This window comes from Stenella coeruleoalba (assembly GCF_951394435.1).
Source record: "Stenella coeruleoalba genome assembly, chromosome: 11".
NCBI lineage: Eukaryota > Metazoa > Chordata > Mammalia > Artiodactyla > Delphinidae > Stenella > Stenella coeruleoalba.
The window spans coordinates 40,430,776-40,447,124 of record NC_137157.1 but is presented as its reverse complement, the minus strand read 5'-3'; the positions used below and the strand labels follow the sequence as shown (position 1 = coordinate 40,447,124).

Sequence of the window (16,349 nt, the reverse complement as noted above, 5' to 3'; positions counted from 1 at the left end):
TTGCTGAGGTAGTTTGGCCAGTTGTAGCCAGTTGTCTCAGTGTCCAGTACAGTTAGAATACAGAATGCACTCTCTGCAAATAAGAATATATCACATATCCACTTGAAAAACAAGTGCTCTGAAAAGCTGTCTAGATATGAGGAATTCTTTATTCCTCTCTAGCCAGGCAGTTCAAAGGCCTGCATACTCCCACCACAGACTGGCTGCATGGAGTAAGAGTTTACTCAGGAAACATGTCACCATCTTAAGGGATCCTTCCCTTGGTTAAATACCCTCTACTTAGCAGCAAAGCAACTGGATTAACAGCAGGGCTCCACATGACCCTTCCACCCTGACTCCAACAACCCCATGTTGTTCCTGTTTCCTTGGAGGCCTTGGAAACTGTGCATGTACAACAAATGTGTTCATGTAGAGTCATAACAATTCACCAGCAGAGTGATTCTCCACTCACACATCAACCCATGACAATCACAGCACGTGTGAACATGTTTAGGCCCACTGAGTCTTACTATAGCCTTCAGAACACTAATTTCAGAACCATTAGGTAATTCAGAAATCAGTTCAAGTTAAAGCACACATGTTCATTTCATTTATAAAGTATCCACTGCTCTTCAAAACTTGGTTTCCATAATGCTTTTTGGTGTGTTTTCGACCAAAGATTGTGATTTAAAAAATCATTAAGAATTGTAATTCAAGAATGCCCAGAAATTGTCATCAGCAGTTGTTCAGTCCGTTTTTGAAGAATCTGACTCCATTTTAATCTCAATTTTTTGCATAGATCTTTCTCTAGAAAAACATCTTGTATTAATCACGTCCATAAAATATTCTATCCAGGACTAGAGATCAACAATAACTTACTACACAGAAACCAGATATTTTAATCTTTTGGCTTTCAAAATCGTATTTAGGTTAAAACAGCAGACTAGAAGAGTTTATAAAAGAAAATAATGACTCTCATTTCATACTCTTTTTTCCATTTGAATCTTTTTGAGAAAGAGATCTTGCTATGGTGTTAAGTCAAACTTTAGCTTTCCTGAAGTTTTCACTGTCATTTACAAAGGTTGAATTTTTTTCTAAGATGGAATAATATTACTTTAAAAATATTAATATTGTCACACAACCATTTTTTAAAATTCATTGATGACACACTTATTAAGGGGTCCACAGCATTATTTATTTCATAATATGTTCATAATCAAAGGTCATGGTATATGTGTTACATTATCATAATTTTCTAATTTATTCTTTATACATGTTTGTACATGTTCTAATTGCATTTCATTAACTCATAGTTTTCTTGTAAGTTTGTACTTTCTTTCCATGTTCAAAGAATCTCTTTAATTCAATTTCTCTGTTTCTCCTCATACAGTCTGGCAGCCAGATATGCAACTCAGTCTAATCACAGTGGAATTGCAACCAGTCAAAAAAAGCCTACTAGGTCAGTTAATATCTCTAATTTATTGCTTGTTAGTGATAATAAAGTAAATGCCCAGTGATATTTTGTCCTATCATTCTAACTTTTTTCAAAAACTGACATACTTCTGGATGAAAAGCTTAGAGTACCGAATTCTTCCAAGTAGATTTCCATACGCCTTCTTGGGGGTGAGCATGTTTGTGTTAGATTATGAAATGGGTCTTGGGTTCTTCTAATTCAGTTTAGTTATACATAGTGCTGTGACTGGGCTGAAGTCTAGGTTCTAGGCTTAGAGAAAGTCAAGGGGAAAAATTGCTTTGAAGACCCCATTCTTTCCAGGCCACAAATCTGGAAGTAAAACAAGATTGTAATTGCTTTTTGAAATGGGTATGCGTTAATTATTGCACATTTGGAAGCAGAAGTGAGAAACATTGGCAGATTTTTGTGGGGAAGTTAGCACCAGCTCAGCCTGAACCATTCTTTTATCTTTAATCATTTAAATTTTTGCTTCTTTATATCATATGTATTTTAAAGGCAGTCTATTATAATAAATGACAGTGCATTCTATACTGTTTGGAAAATACTGGTACAGAAAAATGTGTGGAAAGTGACTTTTTTTAATGTTAGGTTACTGGAGGCATGATGGTACAGCTAAGTGAAGCCACAGCAAATGTGTTTTGCCCCCCTGATTATTATGTGATTATATGTGCCATCTCACTCACTGGGGAAGTATCTCAGTGGTGGTTTACTAGTCACTACTCTAATAATTAATCATATTGTGCAGTATTTGACCACAAGAACTACTTATGATGCCTTGACTTGAGGTTATGTGCTTTTCCCCTTGCCTTGGTTTCCTAAGTTATGTTCATTTCCATAGTAATTAAACTGATTCTGGAAAGGCAAATTAAAAGGGTATTTAATTAAAAATCAAAAGAAATGATATAAACTAGGATGCGCAAAGAACAGTGACCTGCCATGTTCAGTAAGCATTTTTTATTATTACTTCTAAGACTTAATGAATATAAAATATATTTTAAGTACTTCTTTGATTTAATAGAACATCTCTTTTTTTGGCTTCATTCTCATTTCTCTTTTTATTACTTTGATGAATGATCTTGAGCTCTGGCTGACTGTCAAATTAGGGTAATGAGAAGAGCAAATGGATTTTTTAATTTGTTTTAATTTGTTCTTCTGAGAACTAAATGTCACTTGGCTTCATGGGTCACAGTCAAGATCAAAATGCATTTTAATTGCTTTCTAGAAACAGGTCAAGTTTCATTGCAAGCAGGGCAAATTTTGTGACAAAATTTGTTTATAAATGTGAGTTTGGAATGAACTTTCTAAGCCTATGGCTGTGTCTACAGGACTAGTCTCAGATTTAATACGATGGGACATTTGGCCAAATTAATTAGTTGAGTTCCTTCTACATAGTGCAATCACTGGTACTCAAAATTCCTGGTGTCTGTGGTTATTGTGCTAGACTTACAAACCCTGTAGATCCATTTGAGTAAAAGTTAAATGCTGGAGTCATTTGGAAAAGATTCTAATCTTGTGCATGACACAACCTCTAATTAGCAAAATAGCTGAAGGAACTATTTATTAGCCATATGTATTTAAACTCCAAAATACAGCCAACATTTTGAAACTATTAACTATTCCAAGATATCAACATTTCTGGTCTTAAGCTGGCGTGTGTGTTTTCCTGATGTTCATTCCATTTCGCAATACCTGTTACTATTATAAAATATTTATAGTATACATTTAAGAGTTTGATTTCCTGATAATCTATGGAAATAATGTGTCAAGTAGTATAATAAGGTGAGTTAAAATTTGAATATTGTAGCAACTGATTGTGAAATGTTGGGTACCAATATACTAGATATAAACATTCTTTTATTTTAAACATTTTGTATAACAAGAAAAAATTATTTGCTACATTTACAAGTTATGGATTGTTTTTGTTATTTTTCTTTTAAAATAGAACTTATTAGAGCAGTACACAGTGACATTCACATGGTGGCAGCAAACACTAGCAAAGATGCTGGCAATCCTTAATATCATGTTTTTAAATATGTCTTAAGATGCCAATATTAATTCTTGATTTCTAGTTTTTCATTTATGCGGACTGAGTTTACTATACATACACAATATACATTAGTATTAGTATAAAATAAAATATAGTAATTGCGTATTTTACGCACAGTTCTTGAAATAATTGATACCTGAAATTTTAATATGGAAACTGTTTAAACAGTGAAATAAATGATCCAAACTGATGTTTAATTATAGTTCAAATAAAATAACTGCAGATGATTACCTCCTATCAAACTTCCCCTAATTCTAATACAGTCTACCTACATTTCCTCATGTCTTGTCCTTCATACACAACGAGTAGCTAAAGCTACTATCACTGTAGGTGTGTTTTAAATTGTCATTCTACTAGCATAGATTTTCTTCTAGATTTTCTTCTTCTGAGACCTGCATCCTTGTCGCATGGCCTGTGTGATCAGTTGGCCACACTTGTGAGATAACCAGCTAGAGTCTAGGTGCTTACTTTTGGCAAGAGAGTGAAAGTTTTTATGTGAGACAGATCAGTCAAATATGAACAAACTCATGACCTTGGTCTCCACACCATGTTTTTGAGTAATTAACTAGCTTAGATATTCAGTAAGCATTTGCTATTTGCAATTTGTATGTAACTTTATTCTTCTTTTTATTAATGTACAAGTTCATCTAAGATACAGCCACCTAAGATAAAAACAAATGTCCCGTATATTGAAAAGAACAACTTAACAACAACTGCAGGCAGCTGGTTAATACCCTGAGAATATAATAGATTCTAGTTAAGTATTATTATTTCCGTTGCTTTTCATGTAATTGTTAGAGTACCTTTAAATCAAAGTTTTATTCATCAGGTACATATAGGCATGACTTTTTAGTTAAAATTACTTTATTTCTAATTGTCCTGCATTATTAGTATACTTTGGAGGCAAATTATATCATATGAACCAAGATTTTTCTGAAGATTTTCAAACCTTGTGTTTAGCTATTTGTCGCTTAAACCAACATTTTCTGCTGAATGTCATAAATTATGATTTTCCCATTAACTCTTCCCTGCTCAGAACCTCCTGTTCCCTATGTTTTTATAATGTACAATAATGATGTAATTTTTCTTGTACTATTTCAGACTTCCAGGTCCCTCTAGGGTACCAGCTGCAGGCAGCAGCAGCAAGGTCCAGGGAGCCTCCAATTTAAATAGGAGAAGTCAGAGCTTTAACAGCATTGATAAAAACAAGCCTCCAAATTATGCAAATGGCAATGAAAAAGGTAAGTGTTCGCCCATTACATCATTAAGGCACAAGTGTAACATATGGGCCTAATAAATTACATGCTAAATCTAGTATTTAAGCAGTGTTACAGCATTTGGAATGGAAATGTTATCAGTGGACTTTCTTACATTGTCTAAGTGCCTCCTCCTGAATTCCAGCTTTTTTCAGGACCTTTCCAATCTGAAGAACACTTTAAGGAAATATAGTCATTTATATTAAAGTGGTTAGTGATTATCCCCAAGTATAAAATCTGTTTCTCAAAAAAAGTTCCTCCTGGATGCATGTAAATAGCATTTTCTTTTGTTTTCTCATGTTTTATGAGCACTTATCTTGAAATCATAAACCTATATGAAGTGTTTTCAAATCCTTGGTTTTAGTTAACATTAAATGCCATACATGTTTGAGGAAGTTAAGGTTGGAGCATCAAAATTTAAGACATAATTATGAAGGGTACTTAGTCTTTGAGAGCAGCAGGACAGATAAATATTATGACCTTAGTTTTTCCTATAAGAGACAAATTATTCATGTTTGTTTTATTTTCTTGAACGAGTGTATGATAGAAATATCCAATCACACGATCAGGAAGAAAGGACACAGTGGAAGTGTGTGTTAAAGGCAGATTATATATTAACTACTGTATGATACACAGTTCTCTCCAATGTGCACAGTGCATATTTAAAGAGGTGCTGGCTTGATGCATATCCCTGTGGAGCTTGCATCCGAACGGTAGGATGTGTAATTTACATCTAAACCATGAGAAAATCAAGAACATCTGCTGTTGGGAGCAGTGTGACCCTGTGAGGGACTAGGGCATGTTGCGGGATTTTGAGGTAGTATTTTCTAATCAATAAAACTTTAACTTCTCTGTGTAGTATTTAACTCTCCATGCAACAAGACATGAAATTCCAAAGTGACAAATACACTTAGTACAACAGCTGGCAAATTTGGTTTGACTAATTGAACCAGGTAGAAACCTTTTGGCTCAGATTAGATCATTTCCAATTGTTTAATATGGATTATCTGATTAGACTTCTCTTACTCAGACATGAATTGACAGGAGTGATCTATGAATTATACACTTTCATGAAAATTTCCTACCCATTAAAACAAAATTGGACAGACTGTAAATCCCTGTAAGCAAAGCAGTGTATCTTGATCCCTATAATATCCCCAGTTCTTGAGTTGAATGGAAAAAGAAGAAAATAGTATGTGTTTGGAAGTTAGGATTTTCTCTTTAAAATAAAGAATAAAACCTTTGATTGGAGAACCTAAGAAATGTTACTGAAGACTTACGCTTCTCCTGGAGAGAAAGGGGACAAGAATTTCTTATCAGAAAAACATCTCCCTCATTTTGTGACTTTCCTAGAAAGCATCATACAAAGGCCTATATATGCTATGAAATACTAAGGGAAAATAAACATGTTTAGACATTAAGATATGCTGAGTGGACTGCTCAAGTGTCTGATTTTAGCTACATGAGACTACAGTTGTATAAGAGTTTTGCAAAAAATGACTAATAACATTGGCAAAGAAACCTAGAAATGCTTTAGATGACCCAACGTTTTGATATCATAATGTATTTTTTGATCATGTGAAATAATTTTTGTATTTCTGGTGTCTAAAAGTAAAAATCCAGAGGTAGCCAAGTATTCATATCTTTCCATAGGCATTCAGCCTCTCTTATGTATGTCTAAGAAGTAGTGCAAAATTAGAAAGTAGCAATATTTATAATAACCACAAGGTGGAGACAGATAACACACATTACGAGGTTTTTGACCATAAGCAGATTTCCTTAGGTCGGTATCAAGAGCAAAAGTTTTCATGGTGAATTAGCCATTACTTTTAATTCCAACAAAGTAAAATTCCAAAACATTTAAAGTGTATGATCTCACATTCACAAATATTTATAATATTATATATCAAATGTAGGCATTAAATGTCTGTAAACTGTCAATCATAATTAAAGCATAAATTGCATTATATAATACAGCCTTCTAGAATTTGTTTTGCATGCTATATGGCATTTTCTATTAATGTGGAATCACAGCTTCATATCAGTATATCCAGTATCATCTCTAAATTAATCATTGTGTCATGCTATTTTATATTTCCAAAATATTAGCTTAAATTATAGAGCAAACAAAACAAATATAAACATCACATATGAAACAGTTTATAATTTATTCTTTAGACTATTTGAATGGTACATCTTTTTGGATAAGAATGTTTTATTTAACCTTTGACATGGAGATTTTTCATGTTAACATAGCATATAAAAAAATAAGATTCCATCTGATGACAGGTTGATCTCTGTGACAATATAGTTCATACATAGCCTAGGCATGGCTAAATAAGGTGGAAATTAAACAAGAATTTTCAAAGGTTACAGTATTATAATAACAGAATTCAGAAATTACTAACTTGAGTATTCTAATTGCCATTCCTTTTTAGTTATTAGAAAGTATAACAGTTAAATTTAATAAATTAAGATATGGGCTCCCCTGGTGGCGCAGTGGTTGAGAGTTCACCTGCCGATGCAGGGGACACGGGTTCGTGCCCCGGTCCGGGAGGATCCCACATGCCGCGGAGCGGCTGGGCCCCTGAGCCATGGCCGCTGAGCCTGCGCGTCCGGAGCCTGTGCTCCGCAATGGGAGAGGCCACAGCAGTGAGAGGCCCGCATACCGCAAAAAAAATAATAAATAAATTAAGATATTTTTACTCAAAAGAAATAATCACACTATCTGTAATGTGCTCCCTGAATGCTTCTAAGTGAAAATGTACTTTCTGCTTTCTTTAAGAAGTCTTAAATGTTGAGTTATGTGAATCAATTGGGGAATCTCTAGAATTTGTAATAGATAGTAAAGGTTTATTCACAATTAAAACAATTTCACTTCCTTATTAAAAAACATACTGTTGAAAGCACAGTAGCTTCTCACATGTATGGAATGGTAAAAATAGCTTATTTATGAATTGTGTGGCTTATCTAATAAAGGGAAATCAGAAGAGAATCACAAACTGCACTTCAAAAGATACCTCTAATACCATTTTAATAGTAATCCAAAAAATAGTGTGCTCATTTCACCAAATGGATTAAAATATCGGTGAACATGGCCATAGATTATCACTTGCAGAGAAGGCTGAAATAGAAATGTTAAAATAGAAAGCAATGCCACCCCACCATTCTGTTGAAATGGAATGTAGGAACAAATTTCTCAGAACAAATGGTGAAGTGAAGATAGTATATTGTTTGTAGAAAAGCATTTCTTTGGGGAGTCCAAGTTTCTTCCCTTGGTGACCTGACATGCAGAGACTGACAATGAATAATATGTTCTGACACTAGCATTTATCAGTTTGCCCATGCACCCTATGAGATTACTCTAGACAGATGTATGCTTTAAAGAAAAATCAAATATCTTTTCAGTGGAAATCAGGGATCTTGTGAAAAAAAAAATGCCCTGGTTCATTTGGGCACACATTTTATATGCCTGAAGCAAATTATCTTCAGAAATAATTCTTGTTTTGTAAAATCGACATGATAAATATGAAAAAGGCTTAACAGTTCAGTACTATTAGGAATGTCAATGTCCCTAGCTCTATTTGGAATCCACTTTCTGAATTATGATCTGTAACCACTTATTACTTGGCAGAGTTCTTTAGCAGAGAGATGTTTTTCTCTGTTGCTAAGAAACATGCCACAGTACCAGAGGGCATGCTCCCATCTCTTTATTGTTTCTCCCGTGTGATTCTTACATGGTACCTGTACATCTGTGGAAGAGGAGATTTCCTTTCTGTTCTCCTGGGTTCTAATGAAGTAGCTTCTGGTGTGAAAGTGTTTTCTTTCATTTACACTCAACATAGATTTAGTATGATTGATATGGAGAATTCAGCAAAATTGAAATTGAACTTTTTAAAACTATAGGTTTAATGTGAATGTTGCATTAGTCGTGGAGTTTTGACAGCTAAAACATGATTATCTAGTTCTTAAGTACTTTTTTAATTACTCTGAAATTACTCTTAAGACCACAGAACTGAACTGTTTTATTTCCTTTTCAATGCAATGCAAATACGTTTTACTCATTATATCTCTTTACGGGTGATTTCATTATGTGTTCCACCATGACTTTTTGCTTTATTTCCTTAATAATTATATAAACCTATAATGACATAATTTCAAGTTAATCTTGAGGATGTTTATGAGGTAACAATTAAGTACATAGGTCAAGTGATATGACTAAATAGACTTGGGCATATATGTTGTTTACTTACGTATACATGCTTACATATTGAGGTGTACATGTATTTTATATGCCCGTACATAAATTACATACTTTAAAAAAATCTGGCTGGTGAGTTAAAGCTTCCCTAAATTTTTCAATAGTCCACAAAGTGGCACTCTCACGTTACTAATGGTACAATATATGCATGTGCAGAATGGACAGTGCCCCTACAATCCCTGTAATAGCATTCCATGTTTCTGTTCAGCATAAAATTGATGATTGAGGCATTTCGCAAGCCATCATTTATGGGAGACAGTGTGGTGAGGTAAACAAGGGGCCAGTTGGTAACAAAACAACTGAAAACAAATGTGAATGCTATTTTTTTTAACTTTCGAAACGTTCATTGCATTTTGGTATATTATTGTAAAATGAGAGTCTTAAGTTAGTTATTTACCAAGCTAATTGCTGTCACCACATTGATCAGTCATTTCCTTCCTTCCGTAATGATCTGTGATGCTGAAGTCGTTCTGTAATTAGCAGGGACCATACATATCACTGAGCACAATGCCTGCTGTACAGTGAATACTTTCAAAAGAGTGGTGCCATTGTCATTTTTATTGTTGTTGCTCCTTTCTGTGTTTTTACTTTGTGAACTGAAAGCTGGTTTGCTTCCATCCAAACAGTATACTACTCAGTGAGGAAGAAGAAATAAACAACTGAGGATGTTCCCTGGTCCTTTCTCAGGCTAGTAGCACCATTGGCAACGTAGCAGTGAGCTCGGAAGCGAACCTGCCAAATTTCCATGGAGAATCGTCTTTATCTAAACTTCCCATATGCCTGTTGTGACTGCCACATTTACCTCCGTGTATTAATTTTAGAACTAGATTGGCATTTTTCCCAGGTCATCAAAGTTATTTTTTTTTTTTGTATATGAAATAACTAAAAATTAACTCCCTGAATTTAGATGTTTTCTAAGCAGGAATTAAAATCTATTCTTACATCAACTCAAAAGGATGGTGCCAGTAGGAGATAGTATATAGGTAACTGAATAGTGAGTATCTTGTATCATGTTCTCCCCATTTATATTCTGCTCATTGAGGAAGAAGGAACCCAAATTTCGGGGAGTTACCCAGTTGCCTTCACTGTTGTGACAAACATGTGACTTTCTGGAGAACCGAACCGGCAGAATTTTTGGGTGGGCAAGCAAACATATGGAAAGAAGGGAGAGTCAAAAGCCTCCAAATTTTGTAGTCACGTAAACCTGGGTTCCAATTTTGGTTTTGTCTTTTCTAAATTTTACTCTATGCATGATTTGGAGCAAGTTACTTTCTCTAAGCTTCAGTTTTCTCATTTATAACAAGAGAAATAATATGTATATTATAGATTATTATGAGTTTAAATAAGAGGCATATGGGTAGAAGCTCTAAATGTGATACCATGTATCAAAGTACTTGGGAAAAGTAAGCAGTTGATAAATAATATTATTTGGTTGCAATGGAATTGGTGGTGGTGGATGCGAGGTGGAAGAAGAAGGGGAGGAAAAGGAGAGGGAGTGGAAGAAACTTTCTCTTTGGAGGCTAGAGACAAGGAACCAGCTATAGGCAGAGAGGCCCTGCAAACGCAAGATACAAGTTTGTTGCAGGAATGCCCTTAAATATGTGCATTAGATACCTGTGCTTTTCCGCCATACCCAGCTAACAGTTCATTTATAGTCAGAAGCTGAGTTAACAACACTCAGCAATGCATCAGTTGAGACCAGGCTACTTACTATTGAATATGTAAATCGCACAGATTGTGCCGACCCCCGCTCTGTCAGAGCTGCAGAGGCTGCCATTTCAGCAGCTGTTGTTCTGCACCCTTTCTTGTGAGGTGTCCAGAGAGACACTCATTATTCTAATGCTCTCCTGATGCACAGTGACTTATGATTTTCACTCTTCATGCAACGTGAAGCACCTCATTGCTGATTATAGAGAGGAGCTGGGCACAGATTGAGAGTTGAGTTCAGAGAAGTGTCTTCTATGTGTGTACTTATCTGAGAACGATTTTATAGCTTTTGCTGTGACCGTTACTGTAGGCTGGATGTCGATGTCATAATTTGGAGTCCCTCCTGTCTCATTTTTGGGTGTGATGATGTTGAATTTCCTCTGTACTTGAACTGCGGTAGCAGTCTATCTAGCTAATGTCAGCACACTTACAGAGCATCCTGACTGGTCCTTTTCTGCCCTCTTCTCTCATCCTCACCAAAGCTCCCAGGCATACAGGGGTAGGAGTCCCCTGGCTTCTTAACCTAGTTGCAGAAACACAGAAGATATACACTAAGTATGTGGTGAAAATGATGAAATAAAGGACATTAGGAAAACCTCTTTTGTTTTTAGTGATCTCTCACCACAGATTGCCAAGCATCCGGGGGGAATGCAGAACTGACAGAGCTTCCAGAATCCCACAGAACGAAGAATATTAATGCTGCACAGCTATGGAACATTTAATGAATTTAGCCGATTTGAACACTGTCATAAGAAATAACTCTTTAAAGCCAAACATGGTCTGTGACCAGCAGCGTTGGTATCATGTGGAAGGTTGTTAGAAATGCAGAATCTTGGGGCCTCCTGCAGATCTGCTGAAGCACAATGTGATGTACATTCAGTAGGATCCCCAGTGACTTAAGCACACATTAAAGTCTGAGACCGTTATGTTAAACACTTAAAATGTCAGACATTCTACGATAATTATAGAGCTTGGGCTCTAGAATCACACATGTGGGATCAAATCCTAGCCACACCACACATTCCTCACTAGCTGTGCACCACTGAATGAGTTGTTTAGACCCTCAAAGCTTGGGTTTCCACAAGTGTGAATTAGAAATAGGAGCCCTTCCAAAAAAAGATAGGCAAAGTGATTATGAAATTGTCACACACAAAAAAAAATAGGAGCCCTTCCCATCTCATCAGGCTGTTGTGAACACTAATGTGAGATAATATAGTTAAAGAATCTTCAGCAAAATGCCAGTAGGCATTATTATATTTGTAATAATTATTAATATTATTTTCATTATAGAATAAGAAATATTGCAAATAACTTTTGAGATCAGTGTAAGAAAGTGAAGATAAATTCAATATGAGGCCATTATGTTCCTCTTAACAATACTACAGCAGACTATGATTTCATTTTGGGGGTACTTTATTTCTAGCTCTGTGTCCCAATATACGTATGTACTTTTTTTTTTTATAATTTATTTTATTTATTTTTGCTGTGTTGGGTCTTCGTTTCTGTGCGAGGGCTTTCCCTAGTTGTGGCAAGCGGGGGCGACTCTTCATTGCGGTGCGCGGGCCTCTCATTATCGCGGCCTCTCTTGCTGCGGAGCACAGGCTCCAGACGCGCAGGCTCAGTAGTTGTGGCTCAGGAGCCTAGTTGCTCCGCGGCATGTGGGATCCTCCCAGACCAGGGCTCGAACCCCTGTCCCCTGCATTAGCAGGCAGATTCTCAACCACTGCGCCACCAGGGAAGCCCCGTATGTACATATTTTTAAAATGTAAATAAATAGAATAAATTTTCACATAGTTTCATATAAAAATTCTATATTACTCCTGCCTTGAATGCCTGCATATCTCCCTTAGCTCATCTGTCTTGATCTTATTTAATGTTGTACAGCCCTTTGTGCACTTCTGATCTCTACCATTTTCTTTCCCACCTCCTACTCGTTTAACGTTTAATATATGCCATTCATCTTCTGTGAGTCTGATTTCTTTCCTCTGACTATATTGTAAGGTGTCTTGGGGAGTCTTACACAGAATAGCCACTCAGTAAATATTAACAGATGTTATGCCTAGATTCAAGTCCTAGAGATTGTAGGAACTGAGTAGCATTGATTAATATTTCTGGAAATAGTAGAAAAATGGAGGCATATATGTTGGACAGAAATCTGCAAAACAGTAAGGTCACTGTGTGAAATGCACGGGCACATACACAATTCACTGAACTTGAGAAAATGCATCTTGTTTGGAGATGTTCTTAGTTTCCAGTTGAATCTAGGTAATCGAGAAATAAAGTTTACTTGACAATTCTATTAAAGGCATGAATTTGACATTCACTATTTTTTGTGTTTCTAGAGTCAAGGAATAATGTTATAACTGATAAGCCATTGAACTTCTTGTACATTTGAAAAATCATAGTGATTGACAGAATTAACTTAGAATCCCAAGCTAAGTTCAGTTCTCAGACTTGTCACTTACAAGTTGTGTAACTTTGGCCAAGTTCTTTTACCTCTTTGTGCTTCAGTTTCTTCATGTGCAAATTGAGGGTAATAATGAAAATTTTATGCAGTTGTTGGAAGGACTGAGTTAATGTATTTCAAAAACTTAGTTTAGTGCCTGTCACACAGAAGGTGCTTTGTGTGTAATGTAGAACTATGCATTACTGGTGTGGTCTTTGCTTTCATGGGCTGTATCAACGGTGCAGTAGAGGAAACAGGCAATCACAGTGAAGTTATCTACGTTTGTCTATACTATTGGCATTGTTAATATAAACTTCACAAATCTATTATATTGTTTTAGGCACACTTATTTTCTTTTAAAAAAACCTAACTCACACAAATATTTAATGAAGAATTTAACCTCTTTTCCTATCTCTTTCTTTATTAACTTTTTAATGTAAACAACTTCTTCTGAAAAATGGGTAAGACAAGTATTCTATACCAATTGGCTTAATTACCTACTGTTTATCATGCATTTTTGATACTGTTGGAAAAAACATTTAAAAGTGAAAGCATTGTAGTTTTAGATCTATGAATATTTAATGGAATTTAATGGTCTCCAATTCCTGAATATTATGAAAGGATTTATTAATAAAATATTTCCTTTGGACATTTCATTTATTTGACAATATCTAGTATGTTAACAGTATCAACGTTGCCTCTTTTACATAAATATCTAATTTAATCATTTATCCATTTTTTTCTCCATTTCTCAGAAGAAAAAGAAAAAGAGGAGGGAAGAGGGAGGTACTTATGGTAGATGAAATTTAAGGTAAATGACATGACCAGAATTATATAGTTCTCCAGTGTCAACATTTATACTGAGATCTCTTAACTCCAAGCTCAATTTTTTTTTTATTCTATGCATTGTTATAAAATCTCTTTTTGGTTTAGTCTTTCATGCTTAAAAATAAGACTTGTAATCAAGCATTAATCAGTGCTATAACAGTCGTATAGAAATTCATATCATAATGAGATTTCTACGTGGAAAGTAAGTAAACACTAGTGCATTATAAGTACTTATATGATAATTGGCCTTATTTTCTTATAGCCCCCAAAAAGTAGCTTGATTTTTTTATTAGAATTTAAAGTTTGTTCAGATCCCTACAGGAACCTGCAGGTGTGCTAGTTAAGAGCACAGGCTTTGAAATCCGTTCAGGTCCAGGCTGGATGATTTCGGACAAGTTATGTAGAATTTTTTTAAATTATTTATAAAATTATTATTTGTAAGAATTATTTGTAAAATATCAATACATACCTTGTAGGGCTGTTATAAGGATTATACATATTATGTATTACACATTTTTTAGTATTAAATATTTGTATTACATATTTTATATATTTCTTAGTAGATTATCTGACCCATGTAAACATCCCTTTCAATATTTATTTTGTACAAATAAAAAGAATATTAACAAAAAGCTAAATTATGATTCAAAAGCATATTTAATCAGATAAGAATAAGCTAGGCTCCCTGTAGGTTAAAGCAATCTCTCAGTATTCATTATTCTTATAAGGCAAGGTGGAATATCCATTCACTGCTATGAGCTACAGTAGTAGCTGGAAGAATACAGAGAATTGCTTAGGGGAGGGATAGTGTTTTATTCATCTATAGACCTCTGTGACCAGCAAAATTCGTTTGGCTATGAATAATTTTAGAAGGGGAAAAAAGTGTTGTGGTTTTTTTTTTCCCCAACATCACTGTCCTTCAGACACTGAATGTTTGATATCTGGTACAAAAACCACCACATTACAGAAGTGATTGATGCCACATAGCATGTCCGTTTCCAGTTCAGAGGAAAGAAACTTCCTTGTGCCTACAGTTAGAAATACTCAGTGGTGTGACATAAGTGATCAAAAACTAACCAGCCTTTTTAAAATGTTTCTTCTTAACCACGTCCAGATTCCTCCAAAGGACCTCAACCATCTTCAGGTGTGAGTGGCAGCACGCAGCCCCCCGGCGCCGCTGGGCAGCCCCCGGCCTCGGCCATCCCGTCCCCGAGCGCTAGCAAGCCGTGGCGCAGCAAGTCCATGAATGCCAAGCACAGCGCCACCTCCACCATGCTGACCGTGAAGCAGTCGAGCCCAGGCACCTCTCCCACACCATCTGCAGACAGACTGAAGCCCCCTGCCTCGGACGGGGGCAGAGCAGCTCCCTCGGGACAGAAATCCATGCTTGAGAAGTTCAAGCTGGTCAATGCCCGGACTGCTTTACGCCCCCTGCAGCCTCCCAGTTCAGGACCCAGTGATGGTGGGAAGGAGGACGATGCCTTTTCTGAATCTGGTGAAATGGAAGGCTTTAACAGCGGTCTGAATAGTGGCGGCTCAACAAATAGCAGCCCCAAAGTGTCACCGAAATTAGCCCCTCCAAAAGCTGGAAGCAAAAATCTCAGCAATAAAAAGTCTTTGCTACAGCCAAAGGAAAAAGAGGAAAAGAACAGGGACAGAAATAAAGTTTGCACTGAAAAACCAGTCAAGGACGAGAAAGATCAGGTGGCGGAGACGGCTCCAAAAAAGACCTCTAAAATTGCAAGCTTCATCCCAAAGGGCAGCAAGACGACAGCAGCCAAGAAGGAAAGCTTAATCCCCTCTTCCAGTGGGATTCCAAAACCGGGCTCAAAGGTGCCAACAGCAAAGCAAACTGTTTCACCGGGAAGCTCAACAAGCAAAGAGTCTGAAAAGTTCAGGACTACCAAGGGAAGCCCTTCCCAGTCCTTCCCTAAGCCCGTAACGACTGAGAAAGCAAGCACATCCAACTGCCCTGCTCCTTTGGAAGGAAGGGAAGCTAGCCACGCCTCTCTGGCGGGTTCCTGTGCGGGGTCAGCGGCGCAAGGCAGTGGGCAGAGCGTGGGAAATGGTGCTGTCCAGCTCCCTCAGCAGCAGCAACACAGCCACCCAAATACTGCCACCGTGGCTCCATTCATTTATAGGTAAGGCGAGCTCCGTTGGTCCACAGCTGTAAACACTGACAGGTCTGCATACTCAGAGTATACATAATAAGGAAGGTTGGGGAGTCCTATTTCACATAGTCATTTTGGAACAGTATTTCATTCTGGAGAGAGAGGCCTAGAATTAAAATTTTTAAAAGAAAGCCTCCCATATCCTCCAATCTATTAGTCCTCATCTCCTTCCCCTCCCCC

General features: G+C 36.4%; 1 protein-coding gene across 22 annotated transcripts in view; it reads left to right on the top strand.

The window, feature by feature from the left end:
• Window positions 1-16,349, top strand: part of NAV3 (neuron navigator 3) — a 1,262,224-nt gene that overhangs the window by 1,060,499 nt on the left and 185,376 nt on the right. For all 22 annotated transcript variants that reach the window (XR_013830383.1, XM_079936021.1, XM_079936019.1 and 19 more), the window contains 3 exons: window positions 1,370-1,438; window positions 4,602-4,741; window positions 15,113-16,139. Coding sequence is in view for 21 of the 22 variants with exons in the window: in XM_079936021.1 (XP_079792147.1) it covers window positions 1,370-1,438; window positions 4,602-4,741; window positions 15,113-16,139 (1,236 nt within the window). In the remaining variant the exon portion in view is untranslated. The remainder of the gene's footprint in view (window positions 1-1,369; window positions 1,439-4,601; window positions 4,742-15,112; window positions 16,140-16,349) is intronic.